At 40.6% G+C, this 19,151-nt stretch overlaps 1 protein-coding gene across 2 annotated transcripts; it reads right to left on the reverse strand.

Annotated features, from left to right (window-relative positions):
- Nucleotides 1-12,564: 12,564 nt before the first annotated feature.
- LOC122044350 (tropinone reductase homolog At5g06060-like) lies at nt 12,565-13,952 on the reverse strand. 2 transcript variants are annotated; one of them, XM_042604850.1, is made up of 5 exons: nt 13,841-13,937; nt 13,567-13,774; nt 13,336-13,471; nt 13,070-13,176; nt 12,565-12,815 (listed from the first exon to the last, which is right to left on the reverse strand). In XM_042604850.1, exons 1-5 carry the CDS (start codon nt 13,909-13,911, stop codon nt 12,639-12,641), a joined length of 699 nt encoding a protein of 232 aa, XP_042460784.1. In that variant the 5' UTR covers nt 13,912-13,937; the 3' UTR covers nt 12,565-12,638. The 2 variants fall into 2 exon arrangements, with proteins under 2 accessions (XP_042460784.1, XP_042460783.1); XM_042604849.1 differs by having other exon boundaries at nt 12,568-12,815; nt 13,255-13,471; nt 13,841-13,952.
- Between the last annotated feature and the right edge of the window lie 5,199 nt (nt 13,953-19,151).

Genomic DNA, 19,151 nt, shown 5'->3' on the forward strand with positions numbered 1-19,151 from the left:
ATGCCTTGCTACCATTGGTGGAAAGTGATGTAGAAGAGTATCCCATTGAACATGAAGCCCTTGTCACTAGGCGTGCTCTAAATATACAAGTGAAGGAAGAAGATGAAGAACAACGAGATAACATATTTCATACTCGTTGTCATATCAAAGACAAGATATGTAGTATGATTATAGATTGGGGAAGTTGCACTAATGTAGCTAGTACTATCTTGGTTGAGAAATTATGCTTACCTACCACTAAACATCCTAGACCTTATAAACTACAATGGTTGAATAATTGCGGGGAAGTTAAGGTCACTAAGCAAGTGTTGGTTTCATTATCCATTAGTAGGTATCATGACGATGTTCTTTGTGATGTAGTACCAATGCAAGCAAGTCATTTGCTTTTAGGTAAACCATGGTAATTCGAGAGGAGGGTCATGCACGATGGGTTCACAAATAAATATTCTTTTAAGATGCATGGTAAACTTGTAACTCTTGTACCATTAACTCCTAAGCAAGTATCTGAAGATCAATTGAGAATCAAAAATGAGAGTGAAAAAAATTGTGAGAGAAAAAAAATGGAAAAGAAAAGGAGTGTGAGAAAAGAAAAAGTGAGGATGAGAGAAGTGAAAAAAAAAAGAATGAAAAAGGAAAAAAAAATCTAGAGCAAGAGAGTAAAAAAGGGAGTTTTTATGCAAAAGAAAGAGCGGTTAAGAGAGTTTTTTATTCTCAACAGCCGATGATTGTACTTTTGTACAAGGAGATTTATTTCAACACTAACATTCTTAACTCTTCTTTGCCTAGTGTTGTTAAATCTCTTTTGCAGGAATTTGATTATGTCTTTCCTGAAGAAGTTCCTGATGGATTACTATCACTTAGGGGAATAGAGCACCAGATTGACTTCATCCCAGGAGCAGTCATTCCTAATCGACCAGCCTATAAGACCAATCCTATGGAGATGAAGGAGCTTCAAAAACAAGTTGAAGAGTTGATAAGAAAAGGGTATGCCCAAGATGTTGGTGCAACATCCCTCAGGTCAAGGTTGACCGGTTGACCAAGCTTGAGTCTTGGTTTGGGTTTCGATGTTTGACAATGCAAGGTTGATTGAAGAAGAGTCAAGTAGGTCAAGGATGACCGGATACTTGACTGGGAAGTCCTAACTGGGATGTTAGGCAGAAGGAAAGACCTAGTGAGTGAAGCTAGGCAGGAGGAAAATCCTGGTGAGTGAAGCCAGGTGAAAGACCTAGTGAGTGAAGCTAGGCAGGAGGAAAAACCTGGTGAGTGAAGCCAGGTGAAAGTCCTAGTGAGTGAAGCTAGGCAATTGGGAAAGTCCTGGTGAGTGAAGCCAGGTGAAAGACCTAGTGAGTGAAGCTAGGCAATTGGGAAAGTCCTGGTGAGTGAAGCCAGGCAAGAGAAATCCAGATGGGTCAAGGTTGACCAGACATCTGGTGAGAGTCCAAGTAGGTCAAAGGAATTGACCGGATACTTGGCACGAGGAAGAAAAGTCCAAGTAGGTCTTAGGGAGTGACCGGATACTTGGCACGAAGAGAAAAGTCCAAGTGGGTCAAAAGGATTGACCGGACACTTGGTGGGGAGTCCTGGCAGGTCAAGGGAGTGATCAGATGCTAGGCACGATATACCAATAGGTCAAGGTTGACCGAATGTTGGATTGAGAGGCTTGGGACTTGATTTTGGGCAAAAACCAAGATCTGGATCGATCAGTGAATCGATCCAGGAACTTGATCGATCAGTGGATCGATCCAGGAACTGGATCGATCAGTGGATCGATCCAGGCCTTTCCCAGCGAACAGAGAGCCTCTGGATTGATCCGTGGATCGATCCAGAGGTTCTAATCGATCAGCCGATCGATTGGGACGCTACTGGTTCGCCCGATAAGCGCTGGATCGATCCGTGGATCGATCCAGGCGTTTTCTCCAGAGCACAGAGGCACTCTGGATCGATCCGTGGATCGATCCAAAGCCTCCCCGATCGATTGGGAGTTTTCGAATCGATCGGGATCCGACCGTTGCGTCGTATTTGAGCTGTAGGCGTGGAAGGCTGCGGCATCTCTTCACCGACTCATTTCAGATCTTCACCAGCTTCTCCACAGCTCTTCTCAAGCTCGAGATCGCCAGTTCTTGAAGGCTCTTGGAGGTTCTTCCAAGTCAAGAGGCGGATCAAAGCAAGAAGGAGAATCTAGGGTTAGGGTTTTTTGCTCTCATTGTAAGCTTGTAAGCTTGTATTTCATTACCTTTCCCTTTCTTCTTGTATTGAGTCTTGTAAGGCTTCTCCGCCCTTGGTAGTTACCATAAAGGAGAGTTTTATTAGTGGAGGGTGTGTGTGTAGGTGTGGATCCTTGGACTAGTCACCTCTTGTGAGGTGGATACCAAGTAAACCAACCTTGTTAGCGTTGTGTGGTTTGTTTCTGTATTTTCCGCTGCGCATCTTTGAAGAAACAAGCAACGCCGAGCAACGAGCAGGCGAAGAGCTATTCACCCCCCCCCCCCTCTAGCTACTTTTCGGTCCTAACACAAGAAAGTTTGAGTCCTTGTTCAGTTCCTATTTTGCTTGTACCTAAGAAGGATGAAACCTGGAGAATATGCGTTGATTGCAGGGCTATCATCAAGTTTACGATAAAGTATTGTGATCCTATTCCTAGATTAGATGATATGCTAGATGAACTATATGGATCTTGCATTTTCTCTAAAATTGATTTGAAGTCTGGCTAACATCAAATTCGCATGCGTGAGGGAGATGGATGGAAAACTACATTTAAGGCTAGGTATGGTTTGTACGAATGGTTAGTCATGTCATTTGGGCCAACTAATGCACCTAGTACTTTCATAAGATTAATGAATCATATTTTGCGTGCTTATATTAAGAACTTTGTTATAGTATACTTTGATAACATTTTGTTTTATAGTAAAAATTTAGATGAGCATCTCAATCATTTACAAAAAGTTTCATTTCCCAACTTATCAGGCTTATTGATTTATCGAGCTAAATCTCACTCATTGATAAGTTAAAGAAATAAATACTAAAGATATGTGTTTGTTATTATATTAGGATTAAGAGCACACACTTCCATAATAACTAAGGTCTATTTCTTTTATCAAGTCAGTATAAAAAGAACTTACCTAAAATAGTCCAACTCAATACACTTAGAGTGTACTAGTGTAATTTATTAGTTAAGATAAACTAATTCCTAATCACACTACGACTTTACCGACGGTTTGTTCCTTTCCATCTTAGTCGTGAGCAATTGTTTATAATTTATAAAGAACTGATAACATGATCTTCTGTGCGTGACACCACACACCATGTTATCTACGATATAAATTAATTGAACAACTACACTTAACATAAATGTAGATATTTTTAACCAATGTGATTCTTTATTTCAAAATAAATGTTTACAAAAGCTAAGCTTTTAATATACATTCCAACAGTTATTTGATTGGAATTGATTGAAGAATAACTTAATAGGATTAGACCTCCTATCCTCTCCTCTTCACCTTGTCGCCGACCACACAAAGAAGGCGTTCTTTGTGCGGCCACCGCCCAAGCTCCCCCGGTAGTAGTCAGCCACCGCCAACAACAGCAACTAGCCAACGAATAAAATCTGTTTGTCCCTGTGCAACTACGTTCTAGGATGAGTGGTCAAACATTGACATTTGTATTGTAGTCTCATATGTGAACTTTGTGGATTGAGACCTAAGAAGTGATGGATTGATACCGATGTCACCAAATATGTGTGTTTTAACATGAATCTGCTCACAATTTTAAATAAAATCAAAGATGAGGAAAAATTCTTCATGGAGAATTCGACAACCCTAAACGTTAAGAGCTAGGATAAAGTTGTTATATAGATGACTTTGTTGGTGCAATATCCCTCAGGTCAAGGTTGACCTGGGTAACCAAGCTGAGTCTTGGTTTGGGTTTAGATGTTTGACAATAAGATATTGATTGAAGAAGAGTCAAGTAGGTCAAGGTTGACTGGATACTTGACTGGGAAGTCCTAACTGGGATGTTAGGCAAAATGAAAGACCTAGTGAGTGAAGCTAGGCAGTATGAAAGTCCTGGTGAGTGAAGCCATGCAGAAGAAAAGTCCTAGTGAGTGAAGCCAGGCAGAAGGAAGTCCTAGTGAGTGAAGCTAGGCAGATGGAAATCCTGGTGAGTGAAGCCAGGTGAAAGTCCTAGTGAGTGAAGCTAGGCAGATGGAAATCCTGGTGAGTGAAGCCAGGTGAAAGTCCTAGTGAGTGAAGCTAGGCAAATGGAAAACCCTAGTGAGTGAAGCTAGGTGAAAGTCCTGGTGAATGAAGCTAGGCAAAGGAAAATCCAGATGGATCAAGGATGATCGGACATCTGGTGCTGGGAAGTCCAAGTAGGTCAAAGGATTGACTGGATACTTGGCATGAAAGAAAAGTCCAAGTAGGTCAAAGGGATTGACCGGATACTTGGCACAGAGAAAAGTCCAAGTGGGTCAAAGGGATTGACCGGACACTTGGTAAGGGAGTCCTAGCAGGTCAAGGGAGTGACTAGATGCTAGGCATGACATACCAACAGGTCAAGGTTGACCGGATGTTGGTTTGGGAGGTTTGGGACTTGGTTTTGGACAAAAATCAAGTGCTGGATCGATCAGTGGATCGATCCAGACCTGTCCCAGCGAACAGAGAGCCTCTGGATCGATCCGTGGATCGATCCAGAGGTCCCAATCGATCAGTGGATCGATTGGGACGCGGCTGCTTCGCGCGATAAGCGCTGGATCGATCCGTGGATCGATCCAGGCGCGTTTTCAGAGCACAGAGGCGCTCTGGATCGATCCCTGGATCGATCCAAAGCCTCCCCGATCGATTGGGAATATTCGAATCGATCGGGATCCGACCGTTGGCGTCGTTTATAGCTGCAGGCGTGTAATGGCTGCGGCACCGCTTCTACGAATTCATCTCAGATCTTCGCCAGCTCCTCCACAGCGCTCTCAAAGATCAGATCGCCAGTCCTTGAAGGATCTTGGAAGCTTTCCAAGTCAAGAGGCGGATCAAAGGCAAGAAGAGAAGCTAGGGTTAGGGTTTTCTGTACTCATTGTAAGCTTTGCGCTTGTATTTTGTTTCCCTTTCCTTTCTTCTTGTACGGAGAGTCTTGTAGGGCTTCTCCGCCCTCGGTAGTTACCGAAAGGAGTGTTTTCATAGTGGAGGGTGCGTGCGTGGTGTGGATCCTTGGACTAGTCACCTCTTGTGAGGTGGATACCAAGTAAACCAACCGTGTTAGCGTTGTTGTATTTGTTTCTGTATTTTCCGCTGCACATCTTTGAAGGAACAAGCAACGCCGAGCACCGAGCGAACGCGACGAGCTATTCACCCCCCCCCTCTAGCTACTTTTGGTCCTAACAAGTGGTATCAGAGCAAGGCCGCTCTTCACCGGAATCATCGCCGGAAGGGTCAAGCATAACAAGAAAAGCTAGAGGGGTGAAGAAGTTGGAGCAAATTCTTCAAGTTCAAGATTTTATCAAGCTCAACTTCAAGATGCAATTCCAAGATGGACTTGGATTTGACACAAGGGTGGCTCCACCATATTCATCTACAAGCTTCGATTCTTGGAAATCAAGAATCGAAAATTTTCTTATGATGGAGATAGAGCAATGATTTGCTCTCATGGAAGGTTTTGAAGCTCCCACAAATTCCAAGGGCAAAGTACTCAAAAGGAGCAAGTGGAGCCAAGAGCAAGTCCAAAGGTGCGAGGCCAATGACAAAGTGACCAAGCTTTTGGTCAATTTATTGCCAAGCACCATCCTTTGCAAAATTGGAGAATTTGAAGATGCAAAGGAACTATGGAGCAAATTGGCCAAGCTTCATGAAGAGATCCCCTCCACTGTACAAGAGCAAGAAGTATCCAGAGATGGTGACTCTTTGGAGCAAGACCAAGAGGAGGGCTCCGAGGTTGAGAGATGCTCAACCTCCGAAGAAGAGGAGATCCAAGAAGCTTCATCCTCAAGGGAATGCAACGAAGGGAATAAGGAGGGAGCATACTCCTTGTTTCATATTCAAGATGATGAAGCCTCCACCTCTAGGATTGAGGGGGAGCAATCCTTGGTGACGCCGGATCAAGAAGAAGGAGAAGCTTCTACATCCGGGTCAAGTGAAGAAGAAGAAGATGGTGCCACCTCCGAAATTCAAGAAATATCAAATGGAGGAGCAAGTGTCATCCCTATACAAGAAGGTATAAATGTTTCAATTAAAAATAAAAATCATATAATATGTTTTGAGTGTAGGGAACATGGGCACTATAAGAGCAAGTGTCCCAACTTGGCCAAGAAGAAGGGCCAAGTGGCACAAAAGGGCAAGGAGAAGCCCAAGGAGACCATCCCCGGAATAAAAAGGAGCAAGGAGCACATTGTGTGTTTTTCTTGCAACCAAAAAGGGCATTACCGAAGTCAATGCCCCAAGGGGAAGAAGATGGTCAAGGCTCAAGGAGGCATTAGTCAAGGGGGAGCCTCCAAGGTAAAGAAGAAGGTAACATTTATTGAGCCTACCCCTTTGCATTATGGTAAAAAGCATGATAGTTCTAACTTTTATCATTTTAATGCAATTTACCATAAGAATAGAAAGCATGAGGGCTTTAAGGAAAAGCATGTGGCCCTACATGCCAAAACTACTATCCCTAAGGCTAGGAATGTAGGTAAAAACCTAGGCGATAACTCTAAGGATGTAAGATACAAGCCTAGAAACAAAAATGCTCATGGATCAAATACTAAGGACTTAGTGAGAGAAAATCAAGTCTTGAGGTCAAGACTTGATAAAATGGAGAAGACCCTAAAAATGATGGAAAATATCCTATTAGGGCAAAGTGAGCATAACTTAGGTTTAGGAAAATCAAAGCCATCCAATGGCCATAAAGGTTTGGGATACAAACCAAAAGCTAAGAAGGATGTGCCTAGTTATCATAGGGTTTCATATAGTTATGGAACGAATCCTAAGTCTAGAGGTCAAGTCAAGGATACAAGGGAAGATATCCCTAGAAGTATCTTTGCAACCAAAGTGATTAAGACTTTTAAGAAGTCTAAGAAAGTCACGAACAAGGTTACAAGGGAGGCTATCTATCCCTAGAGTTGACCTAGAAAATGTGACCAAGGCTTCTAAGAAGCCCAACAAAGTCACTAGGAAGGTATCTAGGGAAGTTATCCCTAGTGAGTACCTAGAGCATCCAAGGAGCACCAATAGGTGTTGGGTTCCTAGGAGCATCTTCTCTACCCCATAGATGGGTTAGAGAGTGTCAACTCCGATTAGAAGGGTAGTTAACCCAACTTTGAGGAAATAGACACTCAAGGAGCATTTTCAAGGTTTTAGTTAACCTTTGAAAATGAAATGGACCTATTGATTACTCCTTGAAAGAGTAAAATGTGCCTAATGGTAGAAGAATTGATTTTAATCTTAAATGGCACATATTGGGAAATTCATAAGAACTATCAAGTTGGGATTTTGGTATGTTCTTAGGCAATTTAAGGCAATCCGGGCCTTAATTTTAAAAGTGCTACTCTTGAGGAAAAATGGAATATGCCAACATTTGAGGACATGTTTATTTTCAATTGGCATACATTAAATCAAGGAAATTAGAAATGCCAAATTTAGGTTTTGGCATTCTCTTGTAGCACTTTAGGGCAATCTAGGTTTAAGTTGTAAGTTTAGCTAAGACTTTAAGGATACTTAGATAGTTAATCTAGGTATATTGTATTTATGCTAAATCTTGCCATGATTGTTTGCACATAATATGACATGACATCATGTCTAGTTTTGCATTCATGTTTTATTATGAAAAATTCAAAAATACCATGTCATGACATTCATACATCATGTAGTAATAGGATATTTTCTTTTGAAAATTATTTTCTTTTGATGTATGCCATAACATAATCATGCATTAAGTTTAATTCCTTGTAATTAAAGACAAATGGCATCTAACGACACTTATTGACAAGTGACATCCTAGGTGGATGTCTAACATTTCTAAAATGCCTAGATAAATATGCATGATCCCTAGATTAGGGCAAAAACTAAAATCTACATCTCACAAAGACTATAAGGTGACTTGTATGTGTTTTGTCCATATTAAATACAAGTGAGATGTTAGGATGATGAACAAAACTCAAGATGTTGATTTAGTGCATTCTTTTGAGTTTTAGGTTCATCAAAACACATAGTTATGTGTTTTCCCATCATTGGGAAAGCTAATGTACAAGTCATATGCATTATGCCCAAGGAACATGATGGGATATTGGTTTTGAAAATGTTTTCAAAATGATTTTGGAAAACCTTGGTGAAGGCTATCTTTTGATAGTAATCACCATTGAATAGTTAGACACAAACTTGAAGAAAACACTAAAGTTTTTGCAAGTTCTCAAGTTTGTGTCAATCTTTGAAAATATGATGTATTTTCATAGAAAACTATTTTTCCGTGATAGTAAACGCCCTAAATAATGTCTACACGAAATTTCATAATTTTTGGATTTTTGTAGAATTTTCTAGGGGTTTCTGAAGTTGACTGAAATGGAATTTCAGCAACTATCAGAGCTCCGATCGATCCATGGATCGATTGGAGTTCCTGAATCGATCCATGGATCGATTCAAACGGTAATTCCCGCGAGCAGAAGCTCGCTGGATCGATCAGCCGATCGATCCAGGGAGTCTGAATCGATCAGTGGATCGATTCAGGAAGGTTCAATCGATTGGAACCCAACTTCAATCGATCCAAGTTGCTGGTTTTGGCTGGGAAGGCCTGATTTCAGCATCTTTGAACCTCTTTGAGTCTAGGTAACCATTCCAAACCCCTTAAATACATTTATATACATACAAAGGGTGTTTTCATGTTGAAAACAAGGATGGATTGGTTAACGAAAACTAAGTAGAAGTTTAGGTTGAGGTTGTTTCAAATTTTGAATATTTGAACCTCAAAACTTCTAAATTTGGGTTTCCTAATGTGTTAGGGATTCCAAGTCATTGTTGGTGCAATGAAAGAAGTTACCACCATGTCTTTAGGGGGAGGGACTTTTTAAAGACATGAAAATTATTTTTCATGAACCTTGGAAGGTGGTTAACCTTCTGTTGTGAACTTGCTCAAGGTTGAGCATTTAAACTTGAAATGGGGAGAAATGGGGAGTGGATATCCTCATTATTTCAAGTGGACACTCAAGTGGTAGATAATGCTCAAGGTTGGGTAGTTGTCTACATTGAGGGAGAAGTTAAGGATAAATGAAGGGTATGGGACCTTCATTATCGTGTTGATCACAACGAGTGATGTTGTGAACAACGATGAGCAACTCTTCAGGGGGAGAGTCTTCAACAAATGGATTTGTTGAAGTGTGCCCAGAATTGGAGCATAGGTTGATGTGTGTCCAACGATGGGTTGATGTGTGCCAATAGGGGGAGAATGTATGGTTAAGTTTAGACTTTCATTACCTATGGGAATGTCATAGGGGGAGAATGAAAGGACTCATGAAAGGGAGTAAGTTAGGCTTTCATTACCTAGAGGGAGTTTGCCCTCTTAGGGGGAGAATGAAGAGCTTAATTTATGCTTTCATTACCTAGTGGCATGAAGAAGGAGGCTATGGGATTAGCCTAACTTACATATGGGATTGTAAGTGTTATTGTGGTATTGTCAAACATCAAAAAGGGGGAGATTGTTGGTGCAATATCCCTCAGGTCAAGGTTGACTTGACCAAGCTGAGTCTTGGTTTGGGTTTAGATGTTTGACAATAAGATATTGATTGAAGAAGAGTCAAGTAGGTCAAGGTTGACTAGATACTTGACTGGGAAGTCCTAACTGGGATGTTAGGCAAAATGAAAGACCTAGTGAGTGAAGCTAGGCAGTATGAAAGTCCTGGTGAGTGAAGCCATGCAGAAGAAAAGTCCTAGTGAGTGAAGCCAGGCAGAAGGAAGTCCTAGTGAGTGAAGCTAGGCAGATGGAAATCCTGGTGAGTGAAGCCAGGTGAAAGTCCTAGTGAGTGAAGCTAGGCAGATGGAAATCCTGTTGAGTGAAGCCAGGTGAAAGTCCTAGTGAGTGAAGCTAGGCAGATGGAAATCCTGGTGAGTGAAGCCAGGTGAAAGTCCTAGTGAGTGAAGCTAGGCAGATGGAAAACCCTAGTGAGTGAAGCTAGGTGAAAGTCCTGGTGAGTGAAGCGAAGGAAAATCCAGATGGATCAAGGATGATCGGACATCTGGTGTTGGGAAGTCCAAGTAGGTCAAAGGATTGACTGGATACTTGGCATGAAAGAAAAGTCCAAGTAGGTCAAAGGGATTGACCGGATACTTGGCACAGAGAAAAGTCCAAGTGGGTCAAAGGGATTGACCGGACACTTGGTAAGGGAGTCCTAGCAGGTCAAGGGAGTGACTAGATGCTAGGCATAACATACCAACAGGTCAAGGTTGACCGGATGTTGGTTTGGGAGGTTTAGGACTTGGTTTTGGACAAAATCAAGTCTTGGATCGATCGATGGATCGATCCGGCATTCCCGAACAGAGAGCCTCCGGATCGATCCGTGGATCGATCAGAGGTCCCAATCGATCGCTGGATCGATTGGGAGGCCGTCGCTAAAAGCTGGATCGATCCGTGGATCGATCCAGCGCTTATCGAAGCGCCTGGATCGATCCTGGATCGATCAAAGCCTCCCGATCGATTGGGAATATTCGAATCGATCGGATCCGACCGCTGGCGTTTATAGCTGCAGGCGTGTGATGGCTGCGGCACCGCTTCTACGAATTCATCTCAGATCTTCGCCAGCTCCTCCACAGCGCTCTCAAAGATCAGATCGCCAGTTCTTGAAGGATCTTGGAAGCTTTCCAAGTCAAGAGGCGGATCAAAGGCAAGAAGAGAAGCTAGGGTTAGGGTTTTCTGTACTCATTGTAAGGTTTGCGCTTGTATTTTGTTTCCCTTTCCTTTCTTCTTGTACGGAGAGTCTTGTAGGGCTTCTCCGCCCTCGGTAGTTACCGAAAAGGAGTGTTTTCATAGTGGAGGGTGCGTGCGTGGTGTGGATCCTTGGACTAGTCACCTCTTGTGAGGTGGATACCAAGTAAACCAACCGTGTTAGCGTTGTTGTATTTGTTTCTGTATTTTCCGCTGCACATCTTTGAAGGAACAAGCAACGCCGAGCACCGAGCGAACGCGACGAGCTATTCACCCCCCCCTCTAGCTACTTTTGGTCCTAACAGACTTGAACGAAAAAAAATTGTCCCTCAATAATGTATTGTATTTGTTGGATCAAGTGGACCGGTTAGAGGGGGTGAATAGATGACCTACAAATTAATTAGACCTTCTCTTGTTACTTGCTTTGCAATGACACACTTTAATTAATTAAAACAAATAACAAAAATATAAAGTAAGAGACAGAGTTTTACTTGATTACAATATAGGTGGTTGTTAATCCAAGACAGTTGAAAGAACTAACGAAACTCCTTCTTTGACAAAAGTCAGAGGCAGAAAATCCCCTTACAATAATTGAAAGCTTAGAAAGAAAAATAAAAGTTAAGAATAGGTGTATATTTACAACTAGCTCTAGAGTGTTATTTATATTCCGCTGGTCAAAAGTGATCGTTGTTGACGTGGCATTTCAAAGGCTCCTCTAACACTTGGAGGCTCCTCCAACTGGATAAATTTTATCCTTATCGCTATCAACGTTCAGCTGTTCTGGTAGCTGGAGGCGCTTCGGTTCTGCTGAGTTGGATCCCATAGCTTATCTCTTAGACCATGACTCCAACTCATCAGAGGCGCCTCCAGTTGATCTAAGGTGCCTCCAATCAACTGAGGCGCCTCATGTCTTCAAATCAATAGGGCGCCTTCAATCAATGGAATGCCTCGAATGGTCAACTTTTGAGTTGAATATTTTCTGAATTTGCTTGCTTGGGTAATGCTCCGGCCATACAGGGTTGAGCTTATCCAAACCAAACTCCAGCCTTCTCCTCGAACAGGATTCTTCTCGGCTTCTTGTCAATCAGATGCAACACGCGCATCCTTCTCGCTCCAGGGGTGTACTCTTCCGCAGCTCCTCATTTCTCGGATGCACCGAACATGTCAGCTCCCTTCTCGTGTCATTATTCTCGCTTACTGCATCTTTCACTTAACTTCTTGTGTTCCTAAGTTCCTACACACTTAGACACAAGATATCAAAATACATCAGACCTAACTTAATTCGATTGTTTAACATTAAAACTAATATGGGATACTTACAGTTTTCACATTGTATTTATGTCAGATGGAGTAATTCTTTCAAAAAATAAAATATTTGTAAGGAAGAACTATGTATGTGATGAGTTATTTAAATTCAATGTAATCATCATTCAACCTAAAATCAATAAAATAAATAATTCTAAGTCTTCCAACTTATGACACGGTAGAATATGATATGTTAATTTTGATACTTTGGTAGATTAATTAATTTGAAAAAATATACCTACATTAATTGATTGATTCAAAACACAAATATGAGACTTGTGTTGAGACAAAGTTAACATCATCCTTTCAAAATGTTAAAAGAAGCAATGAACTACCTAAACTAATTCTAATTCATATCGATGTGTACAATATAAAAGAAATACAAAAACATGTGGAGAAATAAGTATTCCATCGCTTTTATTTTTATTGATGATAACACAAAATTCATCCATAGAGATTTAATAGTCACCACTTATCGTTACCCCTCCATCGACAGTAATCACTTGACCAGTGATGAAAGATGAAGAAGGAAGGCAAAGAAAAGCCACCAAAGCCGCCACCTCCTCAGGCTCTCCCGCACGCCCGAGCGGAGTACAATGAAGCCACTTCGCTAAGCATTCTTCATTCTCCATGAACTATCAGACATAAACTCTTACACAATTTAAATTTTTATGATATTTACATGAAAAAATAACAATTAATTTATACAAAGATAAGGAGAAAATTATGTTTTTAATCCTATAACTTATACCTTTTTGAAATTGAAAAATATTACAAGTTACAGGACTAAGAACGTAAATTAACTCATAACAGGACTAAAATTGAAAAAAGTACAAGTTATAAGACTAAAAACATAATTTTCTCCAAAGATAAGCAACTAGATATATACCCTTTTAGCCATAGGTGTCTTGATGAGACCGGGCGCAACGCAATTGGTACGAATATTATCCTTAGCCCATTCGCAAGCAAGACATCTAGTGATTTGGTTCATGGCTCCTAAACACAACCAAGCCAAATTTTAATTAGGGGTACCAAATTTCATGTTGCATTTAGATATCAACATGGGTTTTGTACCCTTAGATGCTCCATAGACTGATAAAGAAGAGTATCCTTTAAGTCCCGAAATCGAGGAAATAAAGACGATATTGCCCTGACCAGATGTCTTGAGGAGAGGATGAGCGAGTTGACTCAAATGGAAACCAGCTTCCAAGTTGGTGTTCATGGTGTGCTTGTACTCTTCTTGGGTCACCTCTAGAACTGGTTTATTGTAGTAAATTGCTACGTTATTAACCTTCAGGAACAGTAACTCTAATTCAGTTAACCATTAGAGAAAAAATATTTAACAAATTTATCAAAGCCACAACAAGAACAAATGCCAATCAACACCAGGATATTGAGTTTGCCGTTGAAGATGGCGCGGACTTCCTCTATCAGCTTCTCCCTCTCCTCCGAGGATGAGACGTCGCAGACCGAACCAGTCACCTGAAGCTTCAGGTCTCTCCATTTCTGCAAACTCTGTTTCAGCTCTGCTTCATTCCTGGCGCACGTATGAACTGCTGCTCCAAATCTTGCTAGTTCTTCCACAATAGCACACCTGCAACAGCAGCAGCAAGAACAACAACAACAAACTATAAAAAGAAGATAAAAGCAAAATATTTACCCTATCCCTTTGGATCCACCAGTGACCAAAGCTGTTTCTCCTCGAAGAGACCATCTATTTCCCAACTCCATCAATTGCTTCTAGGCTTCTAGCCGGTCAATTCTCTGAAAATAGTTTGAGAAAACGACTGAAGTGCTCTTGATTTATATAAAAAGGGCGTGTCTTTTTTTTGGAATAAAACAAAGTATCCTTTTTAATTATCATCAAAATATTACACTATCTCATTTTTAACCCATTTTTATTTTGAAAATATCCTTATTTGTTTGATGCTATTATAGTAATTACAAGATCATAATTGATACAATATAAATATTTCAATTTAGATCGACATTAATAATACTATGTTATATTAATTACAATTCATAATTATTAAAAGTTATAGTAATTATAAATCATAATGGTTAGAACATATATACTTCAATACTTCATCTTATTAACACTAATTAATATTATATTATGATAGCTATAATATCTTAACTGCTGCAATATAAAAAATTAAGATATTTTTAAGAATGAAAATGAATTAACATATAATAGTGTGTTATTTTACTCATAAATAAGTAAGAGTGTCGTGTAAACAAAAGGGGTGTTCATAAATAGAAATTATTTACTTTGAAATGTTTTTTTCCTTCCACTCAAGAAATAAAAATAATACCCTCATAGCAATGGTCTAATGGTTAGATCATTCAATATATAATTAAGGGATTTAAAATTCGAATTTATTTTTCCACCATTAAAAGGTAGGTCTTTAGAATGAAAAAAATAATAATAATAAAATGAAATAAAGATAATAGTTTGGTTTCCTGTCATTGCTTAATTGGGTGGATGGGCGAGTGGCTGTATTTGATTGGACGGTTGCATTCGATTGGATAAAATCAGTACAGATCTTGTTTTTTCCTATTTTTGGTGTGTACCATAGCTGCCTTTTTCTCAAAGGTGACATTATTTTTGGACTTTTGTAATCTTGTAAATTGTGCAAGAATCAATTTGATGTTTACTTCCTGATGTCTCATTTTCTGGTATATTTTGTATATTTGATTCAGACTTTTTTTTTTTTTTTTTTTTTTTTAAGAGATATTCAACTTTTTGAATCAATTAATTATGAAAACAACAGGTCCAATTTTATGGATATTTTCCATCGACCGACAAAGTAAATCGGAAAATACTCACGAAAGTTCATCCAAGAGTCCAACATTTTTAGATTTATTGTCCTACTAAAGAAAAATCGAGAAGCGCTCGTATAAGCTCATCCAAACGTCAAGCATTCTTAGATTTATCGTTCCATTAAAGAGAAATCCTTACAGTACACTAGAGCTAGAATTCAAATCTTAAATGTTTAGTTAACTATTTGATATCGACTTGCACCTTGTGAAGGAGTTGAAATGGATAGATCGGATCATCATCACTCCAGCTTGAGCATACTCGACTCAATCAGACCAATTGATCTGAATTTCTCACTCCAAGCCTAGTTTGTTAGCATTGCACTTCTTAATTAACTTTGTGATTTCACAATTACTATTTTGCACCATCTAAATGTAGGTCCCTTTTGAGGCCGGCAAGAGGGGAGGGGTGAATTGCTCTACAAAATAAAACCAAAAACCCTTCTCGGATATTCAACTAACTTAAAAGAACTTGTAATTAAAAAGGCAGAGACTAATTAAAATAGAAAATAGACACAGAGGAATTACTTGGTTTGCAATCAGAGGATTGCTAATCCAAGGCAAAGAAGGCGCACTAATTGATTCTCCTCTTACAGCGTTGAAAGCACAGAAAGAAATAACACAAATGAAAGCACTGGATTACAAGTAGTTGTTCTTCATTAATAATTGCTTCTGGACCAAGGCTATATTTATAGTCTTGGTCCGGGCGCCTGGAAGGGTTCCGGGCGCCTTGGGGGGGATAAATTTTATCCCCCAACGGTCGGATCGAGTCAAAACTCGATCCTGTTGAAAAGTCGATTCCGGGCGCCTGGAACCCGGGCGCCGTTCCGGGCGCCCGGAGCCCTAAGGTCAACATAGGTTGACTTTTTAACTCCGGTTCAGCTCGTTGCTCGCTTGGGTCTTCCTCTTTCGGCTCCGATTGCTTGGGTGATCTCGGCCTTGGAATAGGGCTCACCAACCCAGTTCCGACCTCTTCTTCCCGCTTTTCGTCCCTCGAACACCGCGCACGTTCTTCTCGTCCGGTGTACTCTTTCGCAGCACCTCGTCGCACCGAGCCCGCCGGCTCTCTCCCGTGCCGTCCTTCTCAGCGCGTCTTCCGCTCGACTTCCTGTGTTCCTAAGCTCCTGCACACTTAGATACAAGGGTTAAACAAACGCAGGACCTAACTTAGCTTGTTTGATCACATCAAAACACCTTGGGGTTCCAACAATCTCCCCCTTTTTGATGTGAGAAACCCAAGTTAAGTTAAGGTAACCATATGCAATAAAAACGATTTATATCCCAATAAGTCCAAAAAATTTTCAATTGAAAAATTATAGTATCTCCCCCTAGACTTAACATTCTTCTCCCCCTTTGATCACATTAAAAATAGGGGTTCTTTAAACAAGTCTAAGGTAAACAAAATTTTAAGTGAATTTAAAAAAAATCTAAGGCAATTAATATTAATTTGTAAGGTAATGTTTCAAAAGAGAATATCTAATTTAATAAAAAAAAAATTATGTCAATATTCAGAATTTTTTTTTTTTTAAGTTATTCTTCATAAAAGATTTCTAAGGCAATTTTCAAAGAAAAAATGTATAGGACAGTATTCATAGAAAAATTTCTAAGTCAATTAAAAATTTATTTTCCAATTTTTTTTTTAATTATAAATTAATTTTAAATATTTTCTAACATAAATTGAATAACTCTTTTAAAGCATTAGGTAAATTAAATTAATACTTTTTCAGTTAGTCAATTAAACTTTTCATTTCGATATTTGGCTTCCAGGTCGTGGCGAGGCACTAGGCCTTCTTGGTTATTGGAGCAACAACCACTTCCTTAGCCAAAGCCTCATAATGAAATTAGTCGTTTAATTTCCTTGCTAAAAATGCTAAGTCTAAATTTAAATTAAATAGGTTTTTAGAACCCAGTAGAGGTCCCTACCTACAGGGTTAACCAAGTATTTCTTAGGTACATAGATTTTTGATATATTTCTAATTTGACTTTGATGAAATCTATAATACCAATTTAAACCTCTATAATTTCTAAAAGTAGAAATATTTGAACTTTTATATTTTTTCAATCTTTCTATTTCTTCTTTTAGTTTTTCATTTTCAATTTTCAATTTATCAAAATCCTCTATAAGACATGATTTTGCTAAAATTCTTTTTGTTTCAAAAATTTCATCTTTTAATTTGATATTTTCATTTTCTAATTTATACATGGATTTAGTCATTGCCTTAATCCCAGAATAAAGTTGATCAGGGGGTAAAAGGCATACCTCACTTACCATATCGGACTTGAAGCCTGAATCTCCCCCTGCTGCGCTGCCTTCATCTGAGGTCACTCCCCCTTCATCGATGCTAGGTTCTAATGAGCTTTGCCCTTCGTAACTTGCCATCAGCGCTATCCCAGCATATTCTTGAGCTTCTGATTCGGATGAAGAGGTTGTTGGTGCAATTTCCAGTAGGTCAAGGTTGACCTAGTTGACCAAGCGTAAACCTTGGTCATGGTTTCGATGTTTGACAATACAGAAATACATGTAGACATGGACAATGCAGGTGCAGTTGTCCATACGGAGAGATACTGATCAAGGTCTGATCAGGTTGAATGAAGAAGAGTCAAGTAGGTCAAGGTTGACCGGATACTTGACTGGGAAGTCCTAACTGGGATGTTAGGCAGAATGAAAATCCTAGTGAGTGAAGCTAGGTGAAAGGGAAAGTCCTGGTAAGTGAAGCCAGGCAGTTGGAAAATTCCTGGTGAGTGAAACCAGGCAGTTCGGAAAGTCCTGGTGAGTGAAACCAGGCAGTTTGGAAAGTCCTGGTGAGTGAAGCCGGGCAGATTGGAAAACCTGGTGAGTGAAGCCAGGTGAAAACCCTAGTGAGTGAAGCTAGGTGAAAGTCCTGGTGAGTGAAGCCAGGCAAGGGAAAATCCAGATGGATCAAGGGTGATCAGACATCTGGCATTGTGAAGGTCAAGTAGGTCAAGGGAGTGACCGGATACTTGGCACGAAGAGAAAAGTCCAAGTGGGTCAAAAGGATTGACCGGACACTTGGTAGGGAGTCTTAGCAGGTCAAGGGAGTGACCGGATGCTAAGCATGATGTACCAATAGGTCAAGGTTGACCGGATGTTGGTTTGGAAGGTTTGGGACTTGGTTTGGGCAAAAACCAAGCTCTGGATCAATCAGTGGATCGATCCAGTGATACACTGGGTATCTGGATCGGTCTGGTGACCGATCAGTAACCAAAAAGTATCCTACTGATTGTTATCTGATCGGTCTGCAGACCGATCAGTAAACAACGATCAGAAGGCAAAAAGTTCGGGAGAAAAGGAAGGGAATGCATGCTGATCGGTCCCCAGGACCGATCAGAGGTATCCTGGACCGATCAGGCTTCAGCTTGATCGGTCCAGAACTATCCGTTGTGAGCCAACGGTCTTCTGTCTTCTGGCTTCTTCTTCGCAGGTGGATGCAGGTATAAGAGGGCTGAGGGCTTCTACAAGTGCGGGAACTCTCTCACTCTTCTTCTGGTCCGAAGCTTCTGCTTCTTCACTGCTGTGCTCTTGAGCTTTGCTGAGCTCCGAAGCTTCGGGTGAGCTTCTTCGACTGAGTTGCTTGTTGGCATTCGTCCGTGAAGTTGGTGCTTCATCCGGGACTTCAGTCGACGAGAAGGCAAGCGAGTATTTGTACATTCATTGTGTATTTTATTCTTGCTCTTCTTTGTATTTCCATATTGCTGTTGCAAGTTATTGTGGCGAGGTTTCTCCACCCACAAGGAGTACTTATTAGCCGGTTCTCCGGGGACTCATCCACCGACGGATTGATAGGGCTCGTCCACCTTACGGACACGCTGAGGAGTAGGAGTATCACCTCCGAACCTCGTTACATCCATCGAGTTTGAGGTTTGTTTTCTTCCTTTTCGTTTCTACGTTTCATTTCCGCTGCGCTAACCCTAATCGTAGGAAGAAACACGAACGATTTGGGGCGGCTATTCACACCCCCCCCTCTCTAGCCGAGATCATCGGTCCTAACAAGTGGTATCAGAGCAAGGTTGCTCTTCGTCGGATTAACACCCGGGGGAGCACAAGCTAGAGAATGGATCAACTTGGAGAAGACGTCACGATTCCACCCTTCTACGATCGCGACGACTTCACGTTTTGGAAGGTAAGGATG

Source organism: Zingiber officinale, chromosome 2A (genome assembly GCF_018446385.1).
Source record: "Zingiber officinale cultivar Zhangliang chromosome 2A, Zo_v1.1, whole genome shotgun sequence".
In the NCBI taxonomy this organism is placed as follows: Eukaryota; Viridiplantae; Streptophyta; class Magnoliopsida; order Zingiberales; family Zingiberaceae; genus Zingiber; species Zingiber officinale.

Excerpts from the sequence above, each read along its gene's own strand:
- LOC122044350 (XM_042604849.1), bottom strand. The coding sequence starts at position 13,911 with ATGGAGTTGGGAAATAGATGGTCTCTTCGAGGAGAAACAGCTTTGGTC. Across the intron at positions 13,775-13,840 it reads GGTGGATCCAAAGGGATAGG|GTGTGCTATTGTGGAAGAAC; the intron begins GTAAATATTTTG and ends CTGCTGTTGCAG. Across the intron at positions 13,472-13,566 it reads ACGGCAAACTCAATATCCTG|GTTAATAACGTAGCAATTTA; the intron begins GTGTTGATTGGC and ends CTGTTCCTGAAG.